The 24,736-nt window shown below is 53.9% G+C and overlaps 9 protein-coding genes across 16 annotated transcripts; 4 read left to right on the top strand and 5 right to left on the bottom strand.

Annotated features, from left to right (window-relative positions):
- Nucleotides 1-1,139: 1,139 nt before the first annotated feature.
- H310_04126 (acyl-[acyl-carrier-protein]-UDP-N-acetylglucosamine O-acyltransferase) lies at nt 1,140-2,423 on the top strand (the record flags this gene model as incomplete). Its single annotated transcript, XM_008868314.1, has 10 exons — nt 1,140-1,224; nt 1,276-1,453; nt 1,502-1,571; nt 1,622-1,687; nt 1,732-1,817; nt 1,868-1,921; nt 1,970-2,033; nt 2,085-2,170; nt 2,217-2,301; nt 2,361-2,423. The coding sequence occupies 10 exons, from the start codon at nt 1,140-1,142 to the stop codon at nt 2,421-2,423; spliced, it is 837 nt and encodes a 278-aa protein (XP_008866536.1).
- A 28-nt stretch (nt 2,424-2,451) lies between these two features.
- Nucleotides 2,452-4,086, bottom strand: H310_04127. 2 transcript variants are annotated; one of them, XM_008868315.1, is made up of 8 exons: nt 3,891-4,086; nt 3,553-3,781; nt 3,450-3,505; nt 3,334-3,393; nt 3,198-3,271; nt 3,020-3,125; nt 2,875-2,970; nt 2,452-2,761 (listed from the first exon to the last, which is right to left on the bottom strand). In XM_008868315.1, exons 1-8 carry the CDS (start codon nt 4,020-4,022, stop codon nt 2,579-2,581), a joined length of 936 nt encoding a protein of 311 aa, XP_008866537.1. In that variant the 5' UTR covers nt 4,023-4,086; the 3' UTR covers nt 2,452-2,578. The 2 variants fall into 2 exon arrangements, with proteins under 2 accessions (XP_008866537.1, XP_008866538.1); XM_008868316.1 differs by having other exon boundaries at nt 2,848-2,970.
- Nucleotides 4,087-4,410: 324 nt separating this feature from the next.
- Nucleotides 4,411-6,602, bottom strand: H310_04128. 2 transcript variants are annotated; one of them, XM_008868318.1, is made up of 3 exons: nt 6,084-6,602; nt 5,641-6,042; nt 4,411-5,591 (listed from the first exon to the last, which is right to left on the bottom strand). In XM_008868318.1, the coding sequence occupies exons 1-3, from the start codon at nt 6,548-6,550 to the stop codon at nt 5,423-5,425; spliced, it is 1,038 nt and encodes a 345-aa protein (XP_008866540.1). In that variant the 5' UTR covers nt 6,551-6,602; the 3' UTR covers nt 4,411-5,422. The 2 variants fall into 2 exon arrangements, with proteins under 2 accessions (XP_008866540.1, XP_008866539.1); XM_008868317.1 differs by having other exon boundaries at nt 4,411-6,042.
- Nucleotides 6,603-6,921: 319 nt separating this feature from the next.
- H310_04129 (hypothetical protein) lies at nt 6,922-8,503 on the top strand. Of its 5 annotated transcripts, XM_008868320.1 has the most exons (9): nt 6,922-7,031; nt 7,085-7,249; nt 7,293-7,493; nt 7,549-7,597; nt 7,657-7,747; nt 7,803-8,010; nt 8,061-8,105; nt 8,146-8,220; nt 8,270-8,503. In XM_008868320.1, exons 1-9 carry the CDS (start codon nt 6,942-6,944, stop codon nt 8,396-8,398), a joined length of 1,053 nt encoding a protein of 350 aa, XP_008866542.1. In that variant the 5' UTR covers nt 6,922-6,941; the 3' UTR covers nt 8,399-8,503. The 5 variants fall into 5 exon arrangements, with proteins under 5 accessions (XP_008866542.1, XP_008866541.1, XP_008866543.1 ...); XM_008868319.1 differs by having other exon boundaries at nt 7,803-8,105; XM_008868321.1 differs by having other exon boundaries at nt 8,061-8,220.
- A 2-nt stretch (nt 8,504-8,505) lies between these two features.
- H310_04130 (hypothetical protein) lies at nt 8,506-9,920 on the top strand (the record flags this gene model as incomplete). The annotated part of the gene is made up of 2 exons (XM_008868324.1): nt 8,506-9,000; nt 9,052-9,920. The coding sequence occupies 2 exons, from the start codon at nt 8,506-8,508 to the stop codon at nt 9,817-9,819; spliced, it is 1,263 nt and encodes a 420-aa protein (XP_008866546.1). The 3' UTR covers nt 9,820-9,920.
- Nucleotides 9,921-10,987: 1,067 nt separating this feature from the next.
- H310_04131 (hypothetical protein) lies at nt 10,988-15,825 on the bottom strand. The gene is made up of 4 exons (XM_008868325.1): nt 15,737-15,825; nt 12,453-15,661; nt 11,547-12,401; nt 10,988-11,488 (listed from the first exon to the last, which is right to left on the bottom strand). The coding sequence occupies exons 2-4, from the start codon at nt 15,624-15,626 to the stop codon at nt 11,054-11,056; spliced, it is 4,464 nt and encodes a 1,487-aa protein (XP_008866547.1). The 5' UTR covers nt 15,627-15,661; nt 15,737-15,825; the 3' UTR covers nt 10,988-11,053.
- Nucleotides 15,826-16,668: 843 nt separating this feature from the next.
- On the bottom strand, nt 16,669-18,017 carry H310_04132 (hypothetical protein). Its single transcript, XM_008868326.1, has one exon. It carries the CDS (start codon nt 17,738-17,740, stop codon nt 16,847-16,849), a length of 894 nt encoding a protein of 297 aa, XP_008866548.1. The 5' UTR covers nt 17,741-18,017; the 3' UTR covers nt 16,669-16,846.
- Nucleotides 18,018-18,596: 579 nt separating this feature from the next.
- On the bottom strand, nt 18,597-21,534 carry H310_04133 (hypothetical protein). The gene is made up of 5 exons (XM_008868327.1): nt 20,890-21,534; nt 20,300-20,843; nt 20,074-20,243; nt 19,425-20,023; nt 18,597-19,361 (listed from the first exon to the last, which is right to left on the bottom strand). Exons 1-5 carry the CDS (start codon nt 21,521-21,523, stop codon nt 18,915-18,917), a joined length of 2,394 nt encoding a protein of 797 aa, XP_008866549.1. The 5' UTR covers nt 21,524-21,534; the 3' UTR covers nt 18,597-18,914.
- Nucleotides 21,535-21,806: 272 nt separating this feature from the next.
- H310_04134 lies at nt 21,807-24,057 on the top strand. Of its 2 annotated transcripts, XM_008868329.1 has the most exons (7): nt 21,807-21,890; nt 21,956-22,853; nt 22,908-23,058; nt 23,112-23,189; nt 23,240-23,359; nt 23,413-23,641; nt 23,698-24,057. In XM_008868329.1, exons 1-7 carry the CDS (start codon nt 21,857-21,859, stop codon nt 23,844-23,846), a joined length of 1,659 nt encoding a protein of 552 aa, XP_008866551.1. In that variant the 5' UTR covers nt 21,807-21,856; the 3' UTR covers nt 23,847-24,057. The 2 variants fall into 2 exon arrangements, with proteins under 2 accessions (XP_008866551.1, XP_008866550.1); XM_008868328.1 differs by having other exon boundaries at nt 23,112-23,359.
- The last annotated feature ends 679 nt before the right edge of the window (nt 24,058-24,736 follow it).

The raw sequence follows: 24,736 nt of genomic DNA on the forward strand, positions 1-24,736 counted from the left end.
AGAATTTTCCAGAATGCTCTCACAAGGAATTCAACTTAGCAGAATTTGTCTATTGTCAGCACATCTGTACTTTCGGAAAAAAACACAACCGCGCCAAACCGTAATTGCAAACAGTCCCTGATTGGAAGCAGTGAGCTCAAGCGTTTTTTGCGTTTTTCTCGAGACTTTACTGAACCACAACGTCGAATTCGTTTGCGCTCAGACGGGGACAAAAGACCATGGATATACTTGTGGTATTCATGTCTTACTTAATTTTGACATTCGTCGGAAAAATGAAATAATAATTCTCCCTCTTCCAGGTATACTTGTCGCTGACAACAGACCACAAATGTCTTCATACATAGCGAGCGAACGAAATAGGTGAAATGGATGAAGTGGAAGTGCTCAGTGCCGCAGCTTTGTGGTGACTCGGCTGTGTTTGGCGCTTTTGGGTTAATTCGTTCTTACAAGGAATATTTCTTTTCACGATGGCATATGTCCTTTCAATTGTCGTTCATTTTATGAATTGGAGCATGTATGATGTTGTTGGATCTCCTAATTCAATCATAATGTACGAAGTTACTCATTTTCCTATTTCTCACTTGAATAGAGAGTGCGGTCTCCTCAAAACCTCACCACTTCTGGAAGAGTAGGTGCGATGTTATCCGATGTTATCTGATCATGTGTTTCTCTCCAAACTGCCTGTTCCTGACTGATGACAAATTGCTGTTCAAAATATATTTTGTGCAATTGTAATATGGTGTGACCGTATTATAAACAATGTACAGGTTTGACGGATACAGGAATGTTCTAATTATCTGAAGTAAATTGGAAAATATTCTCCATTTTTGTTGGATTTTTGCCCATGGCAATCTCTCTTCCATCGATTGGGCAGTTGGTCGAAATGCTCTGGAAATGGCGCGTGCAGCAGTTGTCGGTGGCGTCATGGCGGCGGCACCTGTCGTCGTCACTATCTGCGCATCATATGGAGCCCATGCGCGATTTCCTAAACCACATTAGTGTACCGTTGCTTGACGCGTTTGCTCGGCATTCTCATGCAGCGTGTAGGCACCGAACTTGCCCTTCCAACAGCCAGGACTCCCCATGTTGTATGGACAGATCTTGCAAGGAATGGATCAAATCATTGTGATCGTAGGCCGATGATCCATCCCACAGCTGTAGTCCATCCAAACGCCAGGCTTGGCCACGACGTCCACATTGGCCCGTACTGCACCATAGGGCCTGGTGGGTTTTCCTCAAAGCTCTGCTTTCGAACCTCATCGTCGACGCTTGCAGAGGTTTCACTACACGATAACGTTGTCCTCAAGTCGCATGTTGTGGTCGAAGGCGACACCACCATTGGTGAAAACACGGCATTGTTCCCCTTTGCGTGCATTGGTGGCCCACCACAAGACAAAAAGCACGTGCCGGGGGGGCACTCGGCCCTTGTGATCGGCAAGAACTGTCTCATTCGGTACATTGATCCTGCGTCGGGCTTCATTCGTCATGGCCTTTTGGTTAGGGAACATGTCACGATTAACTCCGGCACAAGCTTGGGTGCAGGCACAACGCGAGTCGGCGACGAGTGTTGGGTATACTATGACCTCATCGACCACCATCTTCCTGAACCACCTGGCGTTAGATATTGGCTGGGGCCCACATTGGCCACGATAGTCAAGTGGGCTCGCGGGTCGTCTTGTCCAATAACGTAATTCTCCGTCCCTTGAGTTTTTTATTGCTCACTTGCACCAGGTGTGCCTGGCAGGCCACGTGACCATTCAAGACCTGGCGATTGTAGGTGGCCAAGTTGGCATCAAGCAGTTCGTTCACATTGGGAGGTACATGCTTGACTTGTTCCTGTCATACCTGTTCTAACTTGGTGGCATAGTCTAGCCATGATTGGGGGCAAAAGTGCAGTCGATGGCGATGTCCTGCCATTCGGGTGCATTTTCCGGTTCATTTAACGACTTAATCGTTGTTCGGTGTGTAGGTTGGTTAGTGGGAATCGAGCCAAGCTCGTAGGGCTCAACCTGATCGGGCTGCGGCGCTTGCAAGTGCGTTTTGTTAGTTGGCGTTGGCCATGGTGCGACACTGACCTTGTCTAGGCGTCTCGAGCGCATATCAAGGAAATGCTGCAAACCTATCGCTACATTTACAATCTGCACGGGAACCACTTTGCTCCACCACTGCCGTACGGCGTCTCTCGCACCACTCAACACAACTCCCCCTTGTCGTAGGTTGCCACCGCATAGGACGCAAATGGAGCGCGCCGAGGAAGCAAGAGCATGGGCGTCGCCATCAAATGCCATGGTCCAGTCGATGGTGCGTGCGCTGTATGTGTGGCCGTTGGAGCGCGAGCGATGATGTTGCTATTCGTGTAGATTGGCTTTGTCCTGTCGGCATCCACGCGCCACCGATCGGCGCTGTGTCCTGCCGCCACTTAGCGCGGCAATCCATCACAACGATTCAACATGTCCCCACTTGCATGATTCACACTTCAAAATTAGAAAAAAAACTTCCCTTGCTCTGTCTATCGCATGCACCCACTGGATGCTCACTATGCCCACCGTTTCGGTGGCAATGGCCAGACGATATCGTGTCAGTCCCCCAAAAGTTTTTTCAGCACTTCAAACGTAGTCCACGAGATCGCAACGGACGGAGCGTGGACGCACACACGAGGTCCGACGCCGCGGAAGAATCCGGCGACCCCTTCTTGTTTGTAAATCTGGCCAAATGCGTCGAGAAATCCTCGGTATTGCAAGGTCGGTTTTGTTGCTTTCAACTAGAGTCAGGACGATTGTTGAGACGACCTGGAAAATGGACTCGCGCACATGCAAAAGTCACACAACTAGCCATGCACCACCACACCTTGTCGCACGGTTTGGGGCCACCGACCTCTCTCCCTCCACACGTCAGCGTGCCTTCGAGGGACAGCATCTGCGTCTGCAGTCGCGTCTTGGTCACATCGAGCGGGTTCGTAATGGCCCCGGCCTACCATTCTTTTCCATTGCCAAACACAAAAGTGATCGAGGTTCCGTACCACTGCACCAGCGATCGCCCCAGACAGAACATACGCGCTCACGTTGATGTCGCCGGACGGGTTGAGGAGCTTTTTCATTGTTTCGTTGGTCGACACCATGATCATGCTGGCATTCCAGAGAGTATGAGGACCCAAGGCGCGATCACATCGAGAAAGGTCGTGGTTGTAGGAAGTATACCTGTAAGGTAAGTTCATGAAGAACGTGGTCGGGAAACTGATGTATAGCGATCGCACCCCCTCCGTGCGCAACATCTACAGATCAAAGCACTGAGCCACCCGCGCGATTCCATCTATGGCCAAAGTGACCGTAGTACCGTCTTAATGCAGTTCAGAACGCCAGAGTAATACCCCAATTGCAGGCGCTGCTTGACAACCTGCATCGACAATGACAGAGTGGTCATGGGGTGAGAAACATGCAATAGATTCGTACATCCATAGGGGTCATGACCAAGTCATGCGAAATGGTCGCAATCACGCCCGCAGCCCCTGCGTCCAAGATGAGGACCCCACAATGCATGGAGACGCGGGTGCACCGGATTGAATGGGCGTGTGCTCGGACGAGTCGGCGCCAAATTTCTCTTTGCACGACTCAAACACGGAAAAATATAGAGCATGGGCGGGCAAACTTGCCCCGAGCATCGTGCTGACTCCGCGAAACAGACGCGGCCAGCCGTCTTGCGCAAGGAGTTTGGAGGCTGTTTGAAACGCACCCATATGCACCGCACCGGGATTCAGCGCACATCGTTGGCACTGCATGTGTGTCTACACAGTCACGACGTCATTTGGGGACGTCGTCGTTGTTGGGGTGTCGTGATCGACAGGTTGTACGACTGATATGTAGGACACAATGACTCAAGCGAAGCCGTGGTACCTTGATGGTGTCAATAGGAAAGATGGAGCAGTGCTCAACGACACCCGCCGCGGATCCTGCGATCATGTGGTGTACAAACGAGCCCTTCTCCGGCGTCCACTCCTCCCAGTCCTCGTCAACCTTGAAGCTCATGTGTAGTACCGCCGGGTTCGTGTCCTTTGCACGGCGCTGAGACCTCCACACCGAGGAAGCGGCGCGCCAATCACAAAATAGAATCTTTTTAGCCAATCCAAATGAAGAATCGGGCATGTGCACCGTGCCTTGGACCAATCATATCTTTCGCGTCGCATGCCCGTACGATTCGGGTGAGATGTGAACTAAACAATTTAATTGGAAGTATTTATTCGGCCATATATTTTCCATGTATAAAATACGAAAATCCATCACACCGCATCCCACGCGTCCGCGCGAAGGCCTGCGAACGCTACGAAGGTTTTATACTCCCATCGGCCGTGGATTGGCTATTCATTCGCCAATGAATGATCAAGGAAAATCCCTCGGAAGGATATCCATGCGACACTGGCCAATGCGAAGCGACGCGGACAATTGCAACGAGCCGGTGGCTTGTGTTGGCCTGCCATTAGCCGACTTGGACGGCCTGCCCGCATGGGTGACCACTTGGCCTGCCATGAACGAACTTGGATGGCCACGAGTACCAGCCTCACCCAGCGCCGAAACGCAGGAGGGACTTCCCCCAATTGTTACAGCTTCCAACTTGCCAGCACTTCGTTCAGGTGTCCTGGCTTGTTCGTTCGTCCGGATAGGGTCCCCAAGGATCGACACGTCCTTTGCGAGCGATGGGATGGAGTGAAAGAGCGCGACCTGTGCGACTGGAAGATGTGCTTGTACGGCCATGACGGGAATGTGTTTGGGCGATGTCCGAGCTGGTGCGTACAGTCGTTGGCCATTCCGGGTGCAATGCCGTACGCAGTACCACATTTCAACATTTTGCTGGTTCAAGTCGACGTCGCTGCCATTTCAATTCGATGCCATCATCCAGAAATGTACGTGAGATCTTGTTCATGCTACCGCCCCAGTTGAATCGTCACATGAGGTTACCGCGCACGGTTGACTTTGACTGTGCGCAGTTCCAAGGACGTGGCTGTGCACTGTGATCCGTACGAACTCATGCCCCCTATCGTTGCAAATGGATCCTTCAGCACACTAGACGTGCGTCCCCAAGAAAAAAGTCGACATGCGTTGGATCAGCCTCGAGTGTTCATCTTGGACTACTGTCTAGAGCCAATATTGCGTTATCTGACGCTCGATGTGGTGCATGTGCTCTGACCAGCAGTGCACCCGGTGCCTCCTGCATCCACCACCGTCATCAGTTCCGAGAGAACTCCACTCGATATTTCACCACGTGTGGTTGAAGTATTGCTGCTAGCCAATGTCCCACAAAGGAAAACCTGTTGACACGGCACGGCATGATAGTGTGTGCTGCTGCTTTATTGCATCGGCATACGAAGCGCCATGAAACAACTCAATGGCCACGATGTCGTGAACAGGAAGCGCCGCACTTGCTGGCATAGTCACGGCAATGCATGGTCCAGTGGCGACGCGGCGGCATGGCTATCTATCCAAGTTCCGATGTGGCGCAAGTATTCATGTTGAAATCGCGCGGGCTCCTTGAGCAAATTGTGTTCGCCGTTCTTGATTGTGATCAGCTGCTTGTCCGTCGATGCCGCTGCATCAAAGATTCTACGACGATTCACAAACATCCACTGGGGAGGATGGCAAAACAAGTTACCTTTGGGACCCTTCGTATGCACAAACTCGGTCGCTGTCGCCATGGATCAAGCAAAACGGCCCTTCGATCTTGTGGAGTTGCGTTTGAATGTCCAGCGTCGCTTCGAGCATATTCAAGCCAGTGCCGAGTCGAAGGCAGCCCTTGTAAAATAAAGCATCTGCCTGTTTGGACGTCTCGACCGCCTCTTCGACTTCTTTGCTGTTGGCGCGGGACGACCCGTGCGTTGGAATTGCCGGCAGCTTTGGGAACACCTTCACCAATACTCGGAACACCGCTTCCACAATGGCAGCGGGCCGCACCCCATCGGCTAGCAGCACGGGAGGGGCGTGGAGAACTGAGCCATCGATCAGTCCTTGGCGCGCTCGCAGCAGCGTGTGTAGCAGAATGAGGCCACCCATGGAGCTTCAACCAGGATTAGAGCTGTCGCAACGGGCAAGACGTACATGCCAACAACAAATACCTTCTGGCCTGGAAACTTTGCGCGCGTTGTTTCCAAGAACGCAAGCGTGTCGTCTACATTGTGCGAAAACTTTTCGATATACCCGAATCGCCCGGACGTGCGACCGAACCCGCGGAAATCCAGCGCACCGACCACGTAGCCGCGTTGGAGGAGGTCGTCGAAGAGGGGAGTTAGCCCACCACTATGTGCATAGATTCCATGGAGGCAAATCACAACGCCCTTGGGCACCGTTTGGTTTGGGTAATAGTACTGTGTGTACACACGCACAGGATGCGCTTGCAAGCGACCGGATTCGTACTTGTACGTCGTCCGCAGCGTGACTTCGCCTTCGAGTGGGGGCACTAAAGCGCGTTCCGGGGCGTCTTCGTGGCCAGGACCAAACAAGTGCACGATGACAACAAATGTTACCAAGAGAGCTGCCGCAGCAGCCACGAAGAGCGGCAGCGTCATGATGCCTCTCTGCGAGGTTGATGGGGCCTTGCCCCACGGCAACGATTGTCACAGCACAGCCCACGATTGGCCACTTCCACCCAATCAATTTACGGCAATCCTCGTCGCAAACGAAGATCACTATGGGGGGTAGTCTCTCGTGTACGCTTCCTGGCTGCAAACCTTTGGCCGCCCAGTTATCTGCGGTTTGACCCTTCCGGAAGAGAGCGGCGATTGTGGCCATACACTGGTGCAGTCGTGGGTTGCTGAACTAAATATGCCACGTCGGCATCGACTTGCTTCCTGTGGTGCATTTTACTTTGAGTCCCTTCATTTTCCGGTTAGAATCATTCTGTATCCGGATATGCACCTGGCGACCTTTCACCGTGGTGGGGGAATCAATTCGTACAGCATGGCGATCCGAAAGCTGAAGGCACGAGGCATCGGCCGGTTCGAACTCTTGAGCTGGCTGAATGAGTTTCTAGAGACAGACTACACCAAGGCAAGGTTTACACTGGTGCGGCAGGTCTCAGTTGACCCATTTCGTCCGCGTAGATCGAGCACTTGGCCGACGGCATCGCCTACTGCCAAGTGTTTGACCTGTTGTATCCTGGCAAAGTGCCGCTCCAGCAAGTGAACTTCCACGCTCAGGTTGAGCCAGAGTACGAGCGCAATCTCAAACTTCTCCAGCGGGCCCTCGAGACATGCGGTGTGCACAAGGTTAGTTCGTGGCTCAACTCCACAAATATCATCCAGGTGGCAGGAAATGGCCATCAAGAAACTCGTCCGAGGTGTATTTCAAGAGCATTTTGAGTTTCTGCACTGGGTGCACGACTACGTTCACCGCACCTACCCCGACGCCATGCGCATTGGCAACGCCTACGCACGACGCGAGCAAATCTTCCAGAAATCGGGCGCAGTTCCTGTGAACCTCAACTTGATCCCCACGTTCAGCATGCGCAATGTACGCACCTGCTCAGCTTGCATGGACTTGATCGGTTCTTCACAACACTGCTCAGGGGCTATTTCGCCAGAGCGTCAAGGGAGCTTTGCTCCAGCCCGAAAACTGTAAATTTCCTCGATCATTATGCATTGATGTGTGCCCTTATACACTGACGGGAACAAAGACAAAGGCGGCAGCATGGACCCTGTGGACGCGACAGAAGCCGCGGCACTCGTCGAAGCAGATGTGGATAAAGGCTGCCTCGATGTAGTCGCGTGAGGCACTGTCCAATGCCCTTGTCAAGTGCTCAACTTGCCTTCCACTACATAGGCGCTCATGGACCTATACAGTCGACGCATTGCAACGCGCCACACACTTGATTCGAACTCTCGAGGCGAAACCAACTCCAATCGCCCCAACATCCAGCAAGTCATCGCGAAGACCCAAAACCAAAGCAGGAGGCGTGGAAGCCAAGCACGGACCAGTCGCGGCATCCAAGAAGAAGCAGCAGCGAACTCTCACGTTGCTTCAGTTGCTGGTACAATCTCCACGCCAACACAATCGTTCTCACCGTTGTCCTTGACTAAGAATGCATCGTTGGAGGCAGAATTGCATGGTCGGATCAAAGACTTGGTACACATGGTGTGGCTTCGTGCTTGACCTTGAATGACAGGATGCGCTGCAAGCCGAGGTGTCTGTCATTCTAACTGAGCGCAAGCACTTCTTCGAACTGCTGCGTGAGGTCGAAGTACGTCGAGACAGTCGGTATGGACTGAACAGTGTTGCCACGTTTGTAGATGCTGTGCACAACGCAGACGCATCACCACGACACCTCCAGCGACTTCACCGAGGTGCTGGCGATCCTTGCTTCTCCATTTGACGAACTTCCGGGACCCGAGGAGACTGCTGCAATGCTGACGAGTTGAAAACTTGCCATTGAAGACACACATTCATTAGAAACCAAGGACACCCGACTAACATTCATTAAAACCGACCGGATAATGTGTTAGCAGCGCAGTACCAACACTCTCGCATGCCGATTACGCACGTGTTTTGTCCTATACCGTCAAGTGGCAACATCGCTAGCCCCCGCGACGACTTGATGGCAGGGAATACGCTGTGGGTAGCACTTACTGCTGCCTGCGCCGCCATTGCGCACAGCCAGAACCCAGACGTGGTCGCGAACGCGGCATGCCAAGAAGCCGCCACGCCGTACTTGACAAGCACTCTCGTGCCTGGCCAGTTCGCGTCGTCGTCGTTCTTTGATTGCTTCCGACCGCAGGACCAAATGTTTGAGTACCTCGATGCCTTGGTTGCCCGCACGCCAAACAACACACTGACCAAATTTACGATCTCCAAGACGTTTGTGGGCAGACCTATCCCAGCGTACAAAATTGCCGGTGCGACAGGAGGCCGGTCGACGGTCGTTGTCCTCAGCATGATGCACGCCCGCGAATGGATCACGGGGTCTGCGACTATATATGCGATGGCCACCCTCATTGATGAACTCGTGACGAGAAATAAACCAGTGCGTTGTGCAGTTACTACGAACGAATGGCGCTAACCTTGATATGTGTAGCTGTTGTATGACTGGGTCTTTGTGCCGATCACGAATCTCGATGGGTACGTGGCCACATGGACGACGGAAGAGCGACTTCGGCGAAAGAACGTCAATCCGTTGGGCGAAAGCATTCCGTATGATCCGGTCGCCGACTCGAGTCAGAGCGGAGTAGATCTCAATCGAAATTTCGGCCCCCTGTCCTCGTTCAACCTCGTGCCGACGCCAAAATCTAGCCTTACGTATCCCGGGCCTTCGCCCTACAGCGAACCGGAAACAATGGGCATCCATACGTGGCTCCAGTCGCACTTGGAAGTGGTTGGAGCCATCGACATTCACAGCTACGCCGGGCTTATCCTGACCCCCTTCGCGAGCACATCGGCACCTCCCGACGCTCCGTTCAACGAGAAATTCAATGCGCTGGGTCAAGCCATGCAAGACGCGATCTTCAAGGACACGGGCGTCGTGTACGGCGCTCAACAAGCCAGCAAGCTGTACTTGGCGTATGGCTCGTTTAGCGAGTACTTTTTCAGACAATATGGCAAGCCCAGTATCACATTCGAACTCAAAGGCAAGAGCTTTATCGTACCATCGTCAAGTATCCCCAGCAGCGGCGATCACATCGTGGCTGTCCTTCGTTCGTTCGCGGAAAGCATCCCGGCGTTCCTGGCCAACGTGTCAGTTCCGACACCATCGCCTGCAGACGTAAAGCGTAGCGGCGGACCGAGGGATATCCCTTCGTACGTCATTAGTTTAGTCGTGATTGTAGCAGTGTTTGCCTGCAAATAACATGGCCCTTGAATCGCAGTCATCCATGCACTAGCTCACATGTGAATCTGTTGACCATCGTACGCACAGGACCACAACCTTTGACAGGAGTAGCCGTAGAGTACATGCGCTTAATGTCTATCACGACATCCCTGCTGATGTTGTCGTCGCCACCGTGAGGCACGGCAAGCGCCCCCGCGGTAGTGTTCGATCTCGGTCTTCCTCTTACTCGCTTTTCGTGGTGGCATGTCAAAATTGTTGGAGGATTTCAGTGAAACGGATGTATATTTTGACCGACTGTATGGCGCGCTCTGATTGGTGGAAACCTTTGGTGCAGAATGCGCTCGCCAACTTTTTGCACTCCGAGGGAATCACCAGTCCATCATCATGGGTAGGACGGCGACCCGAATCGTTGCCCCTGTGTGACGCTCACTGAATGCTCTGTAGTTCAAGTCAAGGCCCACGAATTGCGCAACAAGACCAAGTCCGAGCTCCTTGCGGAACTCGACGACTTCCAGCAGGAATTGGCCCAGGTAAGGTGTTCAATCGAGATTTGTGGGCTTTTGATGGTGACAAGACAATCGAGTGCTCAATGGAAATGTACATAGCTCCGTGTCGCCAAGGTGACCGGCGGCGCTGCCTCCAAGCTCGCCAAGATCAAGATTGTCCGACGATCGATCGCGCGCGTGTTGACCGTGTACAACCAAACCCAAAAGGCTCGCCTCCGTGAAAAGTTGGGCCATGGCAAGCACATCCCCGTGGATCTCCGCGAAAAGAAGACCCGCGCCATCCGCCGTGCATTGACCAAGGAAGAAAAGGCGATCAAGACCTTGAAGCAGCAAAAGAAGGAAGCGTACTTCCCCAAGCGTCGATTCGCTGTCAAGGCCTAGGTTAACGCTTCGCTTCGTAGTCCGTGTGGTGGACTCATATGAACACGATGATTGCCTCTACTTCATGTTTCTTGTCAGTGAAATTTGCACTCCCGCCTTTGCTCATGGTGGTCCCATCAGCCAAGATGAATGCAACAGATGTGAAAAACGTGCTAGGGGATAAGCTTGCCGAAGTTTTGCTTGTCGCGATGCCAGCGGATCGATTGAACCAGCCAGCTCAACAGCAGCAGTGCTGATGCACGCCTTGAGATGGGCCGACGTGATCCAACCTACGCCAATCGAGCCATCGACAGTTCGGCCTCAAGCAAAGCATCGATCGCGTACACGACGGCTACAATCTAAGCCTTACTTCAATACGATTTGATTTAACTAATATTCCCCGACCCGCCGACATTCTCTGGACACCTATAGTCCTCTGGCATGGCGTACCGCTGCAGTTTGTTGAATGCAAACTGTTTCTTGCCTGTGTTCTTGAGCGCGTTTTCAATGCGCACCCCCTTGGACCGCATCGCCGCGACGGTCGGGGCAAACTTGTCGATTCCCATCCCATGGTACTTCATCAAGAGCCGGCCTTGCTCCAACGTGACCGACATGGCCGTGCGATCCTTGGCGCTCTTGCAAATCGTGACGCGGCCACCCCCCATTTGGCGGCTCACATCCGAGCTCTTGGTCAAAATGTCCGTGCGCTTCGTCTTGACAAGGCTGTTCGCCGCCTCTTCAATCGACACGCGGAGCGATCCCAAGTATTTATGTACGTCGCCACTATCGTCTCGAGTATTCACGACAACCCCACGCATGCTCTACAAGGATGGATGCGTGACGCCATCGTCAAGCAACTGATGGTGTGGGACTTGGTACCTGTTCCTGGACCCATTGCCCGTACGCTTGGGCGTACGTCTCCAGTTGTAGGAGGTACTTCATATTGATCACGTCCTGGAGCTCCGTCTTGGCTCTCTCCGTGTTGTTGGCGATCGTTTGCATTTCGTTGATGCCTTGTGTGAAGAGCACGGGGCACACAGAGACAAGGCCACCGGCCGCCAACTTTTTGGGCAGGTCAAAGTCGCCGCACTGGACTTGCACCGTCACCGTGTACCGGAACGGACTCGGTTGGGGCATTTCCTGCAACTGAACCTTTTGCACCACGCCATCGTCGCTCACGGACGACACCGTTTTCTTCCGGAACGAAAACCGCGAGTTCGGTTTGTCCTTGGTGTCGACCAGGCGGAACGACACGTTCGAGAGCGCATCGAGTGCGACGGTCATGTCTTCGAGCATTCCAATTTCGTTGCCGTGCGTGCTCAAGAGCGATTCTACCTGAAAGAGGAACCCGATTTCACTCCACTGCACCAGCATCGCCTCGCCAACGTGCGGGTCGGCGTGCTGGACTGCCATCTCGACTTTGCGTACAAAGCACGCCACCAACGCCGTCAGCGCCTGCGAAATGCACACGTCCCGGCGCACTCGAATGTCCCACGACAGGTCGTCCATGTGGCGAGACGGCTCGTCCCACGGCAGATCGGTCATTTCCTGCTTGGCTTCGAGCTTGGCCAGCTTGGACTGGAGCGACATGAGCCCGCCCAGCTTGAATTTGTAGCAATGCGCGGCCATGGCGCCCACCGTCGTAAAGTCGTACGTGTGGACGTCGAGCGACGACCGGAGCTTGGCTTCATTCACGAAAGCGTCTTGCGGCCCGACCAGCATGTCTTCGACGTGCTACGGACAAAACACCATCAGGCGTTCACGGGGTAGCATCATGGACCGTACCAAGTTGACTGGGACAAACTTGAGATCCTCCGTTTTCTTGTCGACACTCGCCTTAAAGTACAGCTTTTGCTTGTCGCGTTGAACGAGAAACTGGACGTTCTTACGGATCTTGGACAGGTACTCCTTGCGTCGCTGGAGTCGATCTTCCAGCCACAGTTTGGTCAAGTTGTAGTCGCCCTCTTCTTGAATCGTTTGCAAAATCTGGTTGTAAAATCCGCCATCGACGCGATCCTTCTTGACACTCAAAAACGTCTGCAAGTCCAACTTGGCCTGGTCGACGTCGTCGGCGCGCTCGACGGCGAGGCACTCGAGGAACTGCCTCGGGATCAAATTGCAGAACCGAGATTCCTTCAAGTCTTCCACGACGAGACCGACGTCGCCGTTTGTCGGTTCGTACTGGAAGAAACGAATGATGTTGCCCATGTTGTGGTGATTCAGAGGCGCTTCCGGGCCGATGCTGTCCATGAGCACGGTCGTCACGTGGAGCTCGGACGACATGAGCATCTTGGCAGCATAGGCACTCGACGGGGCGCGATGCCGACGGCGAGGCATCTGGAGCTCGGGGTGGGTTACTTCCGACTCGTCCGCAGCGCGAACGATGAGGGCCTGGCTGCTCGACGTGGCGTCCATGACCGCCTGAGGAGTGGTGACAAACTCGAGAATCGGGGCAAACACGCTCTCGGTCTCTTCGTCTTCGGCGTGCACGATGAATCGGAGAAGGGTATGCGCGGCAAGCCCCGCGACAGGAACTGACAGCACCGACACGAACGGCACGTTTACCATGCCGAGCGTCGAACTGCGAAACTGAGGATCTTCCATCTCTTGGGACTGGACGCGTTCCGTGCCTTCGACAAACTTCCACTCTTGAACGACGTCGGCGGGGTGCTGGCTCGACAGCGCCGTCGACGACAAGTGGCCGCCACTGGCGCTTGTGGGTACCTTGAGCGTGCAATAATCGAGTGTGATGTAGCACCGCCGTATCAAGCTGCCTTCGGGCACCTTGAGTTTGACGATCACGTGCAGCTTGTTCGCGGAATCTTCGAGGAACGTGGCCGTGCGATTCAGGAACCGGCGATGCGACTGCGTCACATTGTGCGCGTTGAACAGCGTGAGGTCGCCCATGCGGTCGGACCCAGGCGTCGAAATGTCTTGGCTCGGCTTGGTTCCGTTGCCGTCGGCCAAGGACGTCGCGCGTTCGTCGTCTTGATTCGGGGAGTAATGTAGAAACAAGAGCAAGACAGGGGGGCCGCACTGGGGTAGCCACACCGTGAACAAGTACCAGATCGCTGTGGACACGCGCTGTTCGTCGTTGGCGCCGCTGCTTGGAACTCGTTGCGACTTTTTGTAGTTGTCTTCGATTTTCTTGGAAATGATGTACGACGCAATGTATATCACTTCGGAGATGATGTAGACCACGACGGTGCTCGCAATGATGCAATAGAAGATCGTGAGGGCCTTGCGCATCGCGGCTTGCGCTTCGATCGGGAGCGCATCGTCCAGCATGAGTTTTCGCCCCTTGATCATGACAGCCCCACCGAGGGCGATGAGGAACACGGTAAACACAATCAAGCCCAGCGCCAAGAGCATGTAGTACCCGTTCATGGAGCAGACGGCGAGCGAGTCGAGGACGTCGTTGCCGTTGGCGGCGGGGACGGGGGCGCTCAACGACCGTTGCTGCAACGATCCAGTGACCGGGTGGGTGTACACACAGTCGAGTGTGGACGAGAAGATGATGAGGCATGTGAGGAGGCACCCAACGAGGACGGCCAAGATAAACAAGTACCAGTAGAGCGCCGGGGATTTGATTGTAAGCTTTCGGAAGAGTTGGAGGCGCAGCACGGAAGCCCAGTGAAAACACAGCGCGACAATCATGTTGGTACTGAAAAAGTACTGGAGCGCCGTGAGAAACACAAACGTGGACGACGGGTGCACCATCCACAGGAGGTACGCGACAAACCCGCACGCGAGGGACAGCACGACCGAAATCGACACGAGGTCGGTCCAGCACGTCGTCGTCGTGAAGCCGAGACCGTGCTGCTTGACGACCACGAGCGCCACGATCATGCACACGCCAAAGAGGACGGTTGATACCAAGTCATACGGATTGAACGACGAGTCGTAGCGCTGGGGCACGGGACCGGCGAACGGGACGTCCTTGAACTCGGCAAAGTCGCGGCGCTGAGCGTCCTTTACGTACAAACTCACGACTTTGAGCGCATTCAGCATCGATTTCGGGTTGGACACGTTCGTGAAGACGATTGAAAAGTTGGCGTCCTGCGAGATCGGAGCCGTGCCGCGGTAGGTGAAGCTGAGGCCGAACGTTGGGTCGACATCTCTCGCCAGGTCGAACGATGCCTTCGACGTGACACCGCCAGCAGTAATGAAGATGTCGCCCGTGGTCGAGCTGAACGCGAGGTTGAAATTTGTCCGGGCGTTCTCGGACAGCAAAGTCATCACAGCAATCGGCGGAATCGCAGAGGTCGAAATCACGTTGAACGTGATGTTGGTCAACGACCCGAGCGCTGTGGAACTCGATGTGATCGTGGCGCTCAATACACCGGGAACGAAGTTGACCGGGCCGACGACGAAGTCCTTAGGATCGAGCAAGGCCATCCCGGGAATTGCGGTCGCCTTAGGGTTTGAATTCTGGCACTCGGCCGAGACGTTGGTCATGTTGATCGACAACGAGCCTGGGGTTGTATACACCAAGTCAACAACCAGGGGGCTCGTCAAATTGAACAGCGTAAAGGTGGAGGAAGGGGCCTTGGCGAGCGACACGAGATGCGCCTTCGTCAGCGATAAAGTCACGGCCCCTGGAGTCTTTGTCGTGATGCAAAAAACTGGAGACGTCATGGAGGCGGCCAACGTCAGGCTGCACTCGACAGCGGTCCCTGTGGGTGTCCATGGGGTATTTCGTATCGTTGGGGAAATAACATTCACGTATGTGGTGCCCAAACTGCATCCTGGCGAGTTGAGGTTCTCAGGCACGATGCCAACTCTGTTGAGCTCGGCTGGCCAATTCAATGCATTCGTGATCTGTACAGCGCAGTTCGTGCATATGGAGTTCGCAAGGGGCTTCCAGATAAATGACGTCGAGTTCTCTTGCGCGCTGACAACCGCCGCCGTCGCCGCTGTCCATATCAGGGCGACGAGACCTAGTGTCGAACGAATCATCTGCGGACGATCTAGCTGGTGGCGTTTCCGAGCAGCTACACACGAGTGCAACACATAGATGAATGAGTTCATCCACAACAGAAGGGCGGCATCGGGCGGCGGCAACTCACCTATCGCACAGACGAACTTGGGATCTGGCCACACTTTACCTCGGGTTTCTCACCAGAGTCAGCGCAGTGTGGAACGGCGTGGAATTGGGGCAGAGACCCAGTGGACCAATCACAGTGCCCCACGAAAAGCCAGAGAAAAAATTATTATGCGGCATATCCGGATAATGCTCTCACGACACACGACAACATCGTAATGGATCTCAAGCTCAATATAATCATTCAGCTCAATCAAATCAAGACAACATTTTCATTGGAATAAAATGGTTCTCTCAAGCACGAATCCGAGTATAGGTTTGCCCAAGCGCCATAGAAAATTATACTAAATTAAAGTATCGAACTCTAAAACTTCTCGGGTAGTGTTGTCACAGTCCTTGTAATGCGCACGATGTCCGCTGGAGCAGATGGAGGCGCGATCGTTGCGTCGTTGGTGGCGCGGCGTGTCGGCCCTAGCGGACAGAGTGCACGTGGATACAGTCGAGCTATGGACCTCAAGGATTCCACTATGATGGGATCGGTATTCGATATGCTTACCCTCGAACTACCCTCCATCGCAACCTAACAAGAGTGGCAAGCACCTCCGGTACCGGATGGTCAATATAGGCAATTCCTGTCGTGGACCTGCCGCAGAAGGTCAGCCGATCTTCAACAGCACCACCACGAAGATGGGAGCTGTGCAACACGCTCTTGGTATTGCGTAGAGTTGGAACAGACCGCACCCCATTAGGTTGACCTCGGTCATGATGAGAACTTTCGCCGAAAGCGTCCGACGAGGTATTCCGCATGGATTGGCTGAACTCGCTCAAAATCGTTGTGCTCAACACGGCATCAATCCCTCACGCAACTCGAAGTGCCTTACGGTCAACCCGACTATTCCTCGAAGCTGAACCATGCACACATCCACGTCCATTTGGCTCGCATGACACATGCTTCACTGGAGGTACACAAACAATTCAATTACACGCCTGGAAAAAGCGACAACGAGCTCATTCCTACTGCTCGAATCATCTAAACCACAATCTCCGTCGGTTAGTCATGGCACATGCATCTGTTTCTTGGCTTTTGCTGTTTTTGTTTTTTCTGTTTTTGTTGGTCGCTGAGTGTTCCCTGAGTTTAGATTTCGTTGGCTGCAACCCAGTCGCACTTGGTAACAAATCGACCACCTTCTCGGACACGGGACGACGCCACACGGCTGCGGGCAGTGTAGCGAGCCCCACGTTTCCAGTTCCGACGGTATCGCTTTTCTACATAGCGGTGCAACACACGCTTGCGCTCTTCAGATTTGTCCGACTTGCACACCCAGCACTTGTCGGATTCGTGAACGTAGCAGGTGTCATTCGAATCGGCAGAACACATTGATCCTGGAGAAGACGGCGCAGATCCAAATGAGAGAGATCGAGCCAAACAAGTCATGTCGGCTTTAGTGCAAACTGCGTTGACAGACACGCGACCAAAGGACACGTCCATCTTCGGAGGATTGATCATTGGGATACGCGAATCAACCGACTTGAAGATTGAACTTTGAATGCAGCAACGTGGATCGATGGGAGCCAAAAAGCTGTGAGGGGCAGAGTAGACAGGGGAGGGCGGAACGAAGTCGTCATCGTCGCTGTCGTAGTCGGACTCCATTTCTTCGTCATCCTTCGTGTCAGGGTTGACTAAAACGTCTTCTGCTTCGACAAACACTTGCTCCGTCATCAAATCTTCGATCGAGACTTCAGACAAATCAGACACGCTTTCTTCCTGGCTCTTAGCGAGCACATTCATCAAGGCGGCAAACTCATCAATGTCTCGGGCGGTTTCGTCGTCGTCGATACTTGAAAGCAACGAGGTGAAGTCGTCGACGTCTTTGGCAGCGTCTTCGTCGTTGTCAAAATCAAAATCCATGGAGGGTTGGTTAGGGTCTTGGAAGGTAAAACCGTCCACTTCCACACGACGGGATGCTATCATGTGGGGAAACTCGGGGGCCAGCATCGCAGGCAACATCATATTCATAGTCGTGGTCATGATCACAGGTTGGTTGTTGTTTGTCAATTCGTTGGATAGTAAGGGTGAGGGTTCCGTAGATCGGGTTTCCGTGGCAGGAGTCCATCGTTAACGTAAGTGATAGGGGGGGGTCATATCCTCCGTAGCGGCTAGAGCAGCATGTTCATCGGGAGGAGGTTTACTTTACTTGGACTCGCAGCATTTACTCGGACTTCATCTTGGCCGAATAACACTGGGAGGACTGGGTAAGGTAAGGGTAATTGAAAAGTGAGCTGCCCACTCAATGGGTGGCTAGCGCACTCTCTTAAAGAATGTATACAGCGCAAAAGTTCGGAATCTTCCCCAATTTGTCTTGATTTTGGTATTTAATACAAATTTCAAGTTCAGTTCAATGTTGGAGCTTCAACTTCGAACTGCGGTCGCTTGCACTGTCGCATACAGCTTTTGTCCAATCAACGATAGTTGTTTTTCCTAAATGCACTGCGATTGGTTAACGTTTCCCTCGCAGAATGGCCGCACCCTACTTCGAGTTGATGAGTGTTGGTGCACAGGCCAATCACACTTGCGATTGGCTTGGTGTGGAAGTTTGGAGTGATCTAGGTTCTTATTGCGAGGGATGTTGTTGGGATTTTATACTTTAGAACCGCAAGTGGCAGTGCTATTGTGTCCTTGCCACGAGGGAAACGCGGCGGCGTTACGACAAATGGCAACCTCGGACCGACTCGCGCACGGACAAGGGATCGATGGCGGAGGTAGTGAGTACGTAGAAGCAGTCCACACTATTGGCACTAGAGCCCTCCGTGATTCCTCAGCAGCCGACGAGAGAAGGAGGAGCCGGGGGTGGATGATCAAGTAGCTTGACGTGCACACATCCCGTGGTTCGTTGCCAATACGAGCAATTGGTACAGGTGCATTACGCCAACGCCATTTTTGGCACGGGCTGTCGCACGGAAGACTTTGTCCCAAAGCGCGCATGCATTAAACAGTCGAGAATGGCCAGCATGCGCGGAGGATTGCAGCGCCGAGCCCACGCACGCCGGGTGCGTTCAGCTCTTTGTATTCAGGAGATGCTTTACGTGGTGGTTCAATTGACCGAGCCGCTTCTCGTTCCGTTCGACCGCATGAAACCACAGTCGCATGATGCCGCGGTCGCCATGGCAACCGATTTTGCTTGGATGCAAGTCGTTCTCGTTGGTTACAACGCTAAGTATCGACTTCGCGCCACGAGGTCTTGGGCGTAAATGACGCCAATCAACTTGCCCTTCCCCGTCACAAAGAGCTGGGGGGCTTTGTGAACCGAAATGAGCAGAATCACTTTCGACGCAAATGTGTCGCGATGGACGTGGACGTTCTCGGCGTCCAGACTCAACAGTTCGAGGCCCACGAGGTCCACTCGATCATGCTGACGCAATTCCTTGGCTTGGTGGGCTGTCAGACCTGCTACAGCGAGTTGGCCAGTCAAGCCTCGTTGTCTCGTGGGAGTGTCCACCAACGTGTCATTGTCCGACAGAATCGTGCTGGCGGACGCGCGGGCAGTCCGTGGGGACACTGCGAACTCGTGCGGCGTCGGCGCCGTCACCCCTGCCACACAATGGGTCCATACTTGGAGCAGCGCTTCCACTTCGTCTCTATCGACAACACCCTATAACCACATACAACATCAACGACGCCACAACCTCAGCGATGTCGCAATGAGGGGCCATACCAAGAAGATCCTACTCGTCGCATCATCTACGACGGGAAACACATCGACATCGGCGGCGGCCGAGTCGAGCAACGTCGAGAGCGACGCGAGCGATTGATGCCGTGTGATCACGTGCGTCGGGACGGGGTGCATCAGGTCGGACGCGACAAGGGCATACGACGCCTGCCGCGTCAGATCCGGCCACTGTGGCAGGTTCTTGTCGCGAGCAATCGTTTCATACATGTCGAGGGAGACGAAGCCGGCGACGGCCCGTCCGACAAGCACCGACAGGAGCACTGGAATCATGTACGTAAACTGCTGGGTCAGTTCAAACACAATCACGGCAATGCTAAACGTGCCCGTGACACCAGCCGTGAACGACGCGGCACCGACAATGGCATATCCCGCAGGCACAATCACCCAAGAGTCAGGGGCGATGCCCGCGAGAGCTTCGCCAAAGAGTCGGCCGAGCACTGCCCCCAGCGCAAACACGGGCGTGAAGATTCCGTTCGGAATAGCCACTGTCGCCGAGATCGCCGACGCCAAGTACCGGATCACAAACAGGACCGACAGGTTCACGGCCAAGTGGGGCGACCCCCACGACCCATGAAACCTTTCATCTACGACTCACTATGAGCCTCACAAGAACATATTGGGACGTAGGACATACACAGAATGGTTGCGTTGGACGTGGTCAAGTCCGTCGCGAGAAACATGTCGTCGATGAGCGCGCGGTTGGACACGAGCATGCACGACCCAAGAGAGTAATCGGCGACGGCGAGCGCCAGTCCGACGGCAGCGGCGTAGCCAAACGGCTTGGTGCCCCACACGTGTAGATGGCTACAACACGACGCGAGAAATTAGTGTCGTCTCCTCCATCCATAGAGTTTGTGTACCTCCGTCGAAAGTTGTTCACCCACGAGTATGATCGCACAAAGATGCCGGCAAGGACGCCGCACCCGACGGCTAAAAGCAAAAACAGCACCGACTCCAAGCTGTGAAAGTGAAACTCGGCGTCCGTCGTGAACAAACTCACGTTGCGATCATTTCCGCTGAGCATGTTGAGCCACCGAAACATGATCACGCCGACGACCGAGCAAAAGAACGCGCGCCAGTAGTTGCTCGTCATGTAGTATGTCGTCGTGACTTCAATTGAGAAGAGCACACCCCCAATGGGCGTGCCAAAGGCAGCCGTGACGCCGACTGCACATGCAGCTGACAGCGCGTGGTGGGTCAAGTCCGGTGACCGCCGAATGTCCTTGAACAGGTTCAGGCGAAGGAGTTGGTTCGCAATAATGCAACTCAAGTGGACAAACGGCCCTTCCTTTCCAATGGACAGGCCGCTGCCCAAGGCACACGTGAGGCCGATGCACTTGGACACGAGAGCTGGGCCAGACAAATAATGGGGCAAGACAAAGCCGCCCAAGATCGATCGCATTTCTAAATCGATGGATAAGGATATCGTGATGGAAGCTGCGAGGTATACCTGGAATTCCTGATCCCGACGCATTTGGGCAAATAATGAACGTGAGGGTGACCCCCAGTAGCAGGATTAAGATGCGATAGCCCACATATAATAGCACTTGAGCAATCCAATTCCCCCCCAGGTCAGTCACGAGAATGTGCAGTGTTGAAATGCCACCGACGGCAGCGTCCACCAAGAAAGCCAACACGGACGACAGAACACCGAGGACCACCAAAAACACCCACGAGCTTCGAAACAGCGTGTACGTAATGAGGTCGTAGCCATGGCGGCCCTTGGCAGTTGAAGTTGTGGGGACTTGTTGGGCGACAACATCGTTCCATTGCCACTTGGTCTCCTGCGGCACGACAGCGCTTTGGAGGTCTGGTGCGTGAATACTTGACAACGATGGTCGATACGCATCAAACGCCGAGTCGAAGTCGTACAAATGGGACGACGCATTGCGCTGCAGTCGCGACTGCGACCCAGTCGACGCAGGCAAGGCACTGAGCGAGTCTCGGCCGTCACTTAGGCTCGAACCGCGGCGGTTCAGCATGCGCAATTGTATAGCATCACCATCTCCCTCGATGGGTAGCGCGACCACCTCGGCTATCGCAATGGCAGCCGACGATGTGGGCGCATTCTCGCCAACGTTCATGGTTGCAAGATTGGGTTTTGGAGGGGTTATTGTTCGTATCCGGACATCGAAATCGACGGATTGACCGCAGTGGTGTCAACGCAGCATACAAAAATGAAGTCAATTTTGGATATATCACGTCGTGCGGTCGTGGGATTGTACATCAATTTAAAACTTTTCATATGTATCGTTTGAGCTTGAAATCCAATAAAAAACGTTTTAATGCCTAGTCACACATCCTTGGTTCGTCCGTTGTGTGGCAGTTTTGAAGGAACACTGTATCCGGATGGGATTGCCAAGCTCACACGGACAACATCCATCGGGGCCAGCGAGATCTGTGAGGAAGTCACCAGAATGCAATCAACCGTCCGGCGTGGCCACCAGCCAGGTACACGACCTGGCTAGCTTTCGCGCCTACGTGTTGGTTCTTACGACTGGGCGGCGCTCGATTAGCGGTTGAGGACGAAAAGCCGTTCGACCCATGGAATACCCGAAGCCGGAGCAACCAGCTCCGGCTCCATTCCTACAAGACTCCGGCCAAAGAATATGTCGAGGTCAAGATCGGAGGACATCCACTCGACCACAGACACGCCGACTATTCGCTCCCAGCACCAGTTCACACACCCATGAAGGTAGTTCCCAGAGTCACCAGCGGGTTGAACCAATCGACGATCTACGAAGTCCAACACAAGGAACGCATGCAGTACGTAGAAGTCAAAATCGGCGGACACCGATACGATCACAAACGATGCGTGGCCACGGACGAGTTGCTCGTGGGGTTTAACGATCAACTGGCCAGCATCGAGAGCGGGGGCACTGGTTGCTCGTTGTGTTTGCTCGAGTCGCCGCCCCTCGTGCAGCTGTACTGCCGTCACGCCATGTGCTTGTCGTGCTTTGATTTATCAACGCACAATGGTACACGAGTTCTGTGCCAAGTCTGCTTCCAGAAAGTCCCCTTCCTGCCTCCGCATTTGATGACGGAAAAGCACGTCAGCGCATCACCGGGTCAAGGAGACGTCCTTAACGGCCTGGACGTCGACAAGATGACGCTAGCCATGTCGTGTGTTGGCATCGGCTACATGGGTCCCAAAGTTGTGGAGCGCGTCGGCCACGCCCTGCGTGGTATCTCGATGGGTAGTTCAACTGTGGCCCTCGCCTCCGCTGCCGCCGCGTCGTCGTCATCGATCGTGGTCAAGGCGAAAGAACCTGCGGACACGGACGGTGCGCAGAGGTGGAAAAACCGTGTGCAAATGGTGCTGGAGCCATCCAAATTGCTTCGATACGAATACGTCGAGACGCTGGGCAAAGGGAATTTCTCGGAAGTGCTGCTCATGCGAAAACTCCCCTCCACGTGCGTCTATGGGTACAACCGATATGCCGAGTTAATCCGTTGTTCTATTTGTAGGCGGCGTGCCGTCCCCTCCCCCGGCACGTCTGCACACTTATGTGTGTTGAAAGAGAGCGACAAGCTCCAGGAAGCCATGAACGAAGTTAGTCTGCTCGCCAAATTTCAAAACCCACACGTGATTCGACTGCATCAATATTTCATTGAGCAGGTAGCTTTACTCCCGTCCTGCTGGGCACTGACCTGACGGCGCCGCCGCCATAGGTCGGGCATCTGCACTATGCATACTTGGAGCTCGAGTACTGCGATGCCGGCAACCTCGACGAGTATATCGCGTCAAACGTAGGTTCTCGAGCAATGGGTGAATTGGCGGCAGGACTCATCGCACCCAGGGCAAACTCCCCCACGACATGTTTGCACGAGTGATGCTTCAACTGTGTTCGGGTCTGAGCGAAGTCCATCGCCACAAAGTCGTTCACAGAGACCTCAAGCCAGCGAACCTTCTCTTGACCGTATGAATGCACATCCTCGGTGGCAAGCAATGGAAACTGACTGTGGGGTGTAGTCCGACGGGGTGGTCAAGATTTCAGATTTTGGCGTGTCTACGTGCTTGGAAAACGCCCTCGTGACCCGCCATGCCGCCGGGACCATGTCGTTCATGGCCCCAGAAGTGCGCCAGTATTTCCTTGGAGAAACGGTTGAATACGACTGGTCTGCGGACGTTTGGAGCCTCGGTGCGGTGGCAGTCGCATTGCTGACGGGTCAAGCGGAGCCCAAGGTGGCAACTCGACCAGGTATGTCGTGTGTTCGACAACTGTGGCGACGATGTTCTAACGGATGGAGTGTGCAGTGGAAGATGTAGTGGACTCCCTGCGGCGGCAACATGTTCCAGAAAACTTCCTTCGGGTTGTCGAAGGAGCCCTGGCACCCAATCCGAAAGCCCGTGCAACGTTGGCCCAGCTCCAGTCGTGGATCGCCAGTTCGTATTCGAAACTCTAACTTAGTCGACAAACCTTATCTCTGCGCTTGCCCATTTGCTGGTGTCGCATCCAATGTAGGATCCCGACCCAGAGATGCCAATGAAAGCAACATTCCGTGGCCATGCGTGACAACTCAATGTATGCGTCTGCATCGCCATACATGATATGTTCTGTGTGAAAATACCTCAAGTTGGTCCGAAATTCCCCGCCCGAATAACGATGGAAACCCCACACGAATCAAGAATGTAATCGTTGCACAAACCAATCTGTCGGAACGGCTTGGGGTATTGGTGTGGCTAGAGTGCTGCAGCTTCCACGAAGAGGATTCCGTCAATATACGACCGCAAGACAATCAAGGCATTGGACAGGTGGGGGATTCGCGAGGGTGGCCAAAGCAGGCGGCATTGCAACACCAGTGTAGTAGAGAACAGCAAGTGGAGGCAAGCGAGGATGACCAAACGACGGCACTTCTTGATTGCGCTCACCACGCTGGCACAAGATTAGGCGTTGAAAGCATTGATTTTGATTCGAATCGCGACGTAAACAGAAGTGTTTTGCATCCAAGTTTCGCACAGAGTCGACCTTGGACTTTCATTATTCGTGTATGCGATCTCAACAATGACGTTGGGGTTGGGATGGTTTTCTGCAGCCTCCCCACACCGCTCTTCCAACTACCAGACCAGCTGGAACAAGACAAAAATCTAGTTCTTGACCGTGATTTCCTGTACAGCACGTAGCATCAGCAGCGTCGTCAACAGAATATTTCAGGTCAAGATCGTTTCCAGCCATTTGAATTTGCTTGTTGATGTTGGCTGCGATGCGGTCCGCTGTTTTCGAGTAAATGAAGGACGAGATGGTGTAAATGACCACTCGTCCGATTCCCGTTCCATCTGCAAGGGGCTCAGAGAC

The sequence above is a fragment of the Aphanomyces invadans genome (assembly GCF_000520115.1).
Source record: "Aphanomyces invadans strain NJM9701 unplaced genomic scaffold supercont1.6, whole genome shotgun sequence".
In the NCBI taxonomy this organism is placed as follows: Eukaryota; Oomycota; class Saprolegniomycetes; order Saprolegniales; family Verrucalvaceae; genus Aphanomyces; species Aphanomyces invadans.

What these genes read in the sequence shown, in the direction of transcription:
- H310_04129 (XM_008868323.1), top strand. Translation starts at nt 6,942, where the DNA reads ATGGCGATCCGAAAGCTGAAGGCACGAGGCATCGGCCGGTTCGAACTC. An exon ending in TAGAGACAGACTACACCAAG is followed by an intron (nt 7,032 to 7,084) that starts GCAAGGTTTACA and finishes TCGTCCGCGTAG; the next exon opens with ATCGAGCACTTGGCCGACGG. An exon ending in AGACATGCGGTGTGCACAAG is followed by an intron (nt 7,250 to 7,292) that starts GTTAGTTCGTGG and finishes TCCAGGTGGCAG; the next exon opens with GAAATGGCCATCAAGAAACT.
- H310_04132 (XM_008868326.1), bottom strand. Translation starts at nt 17,740, where the DNA reads ATGACCACGACTATGAATATGATGTTGCCTGCGATGCTGGCCCCCGAG.
- H310_04133 (XM_008868327.1), bottom strand. Translation starts at nt 21,523, where the DNA reads ATGAACGTTGGCGAGAATGCGCCCACATCGTCGGCTGCCATTGCGATA. An exon ending in GTGAACAACTTTCGACGGAG is followed by an intron (nt 20,244 to 20,299) that starts GTACACAAACTC and finishes GTCGTGTTGTAG; the next exon opens with CCATCTACACGTGTGGGGCA. An exon ending in GTCCAACGCAACCATTCTGT is followed by an intron (nt 20,024 to 20,073) that starts GTATGTCCTACG and finishes AGTGAGTCGTAG; the next exon opens with ATGAAAGGTTTCATGGGTCG.
- H310_04131 (XM_008868325.1), bottom strand. Translation starts at nt 15,626, where the DNA reads ATGATTCGTTCGACACTAGGTCTCGTCGCCCTGATATGGACAGCGGCG. An exon ending in AGTTTGTCCCAGTCAACTTG is followed by an intron (nt 12,402 to 12,452) that starts GTACGGTCCATG and finishes TTTTGTCCGTAG; the next exon opens with CACGTCGAAGACATGCTGGT. An exon ending in GGCAATGGGTCCAGGAACAG is followed by an intron (nt 11,489 to 11,546) that starts GTACCAAGTCCC and finishes CCATCCTTGTAG; the next exon opens with AGCATGCGTGGGGTTGTCGT.
- H310_04127 (XM_008868316.1), bottom strand. Translation starts at nt 4,022, where the DNA reads ATGAGCTTCAAGGTTGACGAGGACTGGGAGGAGTGGACGCCGGAGAAG. An exon ending in TTCCTATTGACACCATCAAG is followed by an intron (nt 3,782 to 3,890) that starts GTACCACGGCTT and finishes GTGACTGTGTAG; the next exon opens with ACACACATGCAGTGCCAACG. An exon ending in TTCATGAACTTACCTTACAG is followed by an intron (nt 3,126 to 3,197) that starts GTATACTTCCTA and finishes CTGGAATGCCAG; the next exon opens with CATGATCATGGTGTCGACCA.
- H310_04134 (XM_008868329.1), top strand. Translation starts at nt 21,857, where the DNA reads ATGCAATCAACCGTCCGGCGTGGCCACCAGCCAG. An exon ending in ATGCGAAAACTCCCCTCCAC is followed by an intron (nt 22,854 to 22,907) that starts GTGCGTCTATGG and finishes TTCTATTTGTAG; the next exon opens with GCGGCGTGCCGTCCCCTCCC. An exon ending in ATCAATATTTCATTGAGCAG is followed by an intron (nt 23,059 to 23,111) that starts GTAGCTTTACTC and finishes CCGCCGCCATAG; the next exon opens with GTCGGGCATCTGCACTATGC.
- H310_04128 (XM_008868318.1), bottom strand. Translation starts at nt 6,550, where the DNA reads ATGACGCTGCCGCTCTTCGTGGCTGCTGCGGCAGCTCTCTTGGTAACA. An exon ending in AAGGTATTTGTTGTTGGCAT is followed by an intron (nt 6,043 to 6,083) that starts GTACGTCTTGCC and finishes TCCTGGTTGAAG; the next exon opens with CTCCATGGGTGGCCTCATTC. An exon ending in GCATACGAAGGGTCCCAAAG is followed by an intron (nt 5,592 to 5,640) that starts GTAACTTGTTTT and finishes GAATCGTCGTAG; the next exon opens with AATCTTTGATGCAGCGGCAT.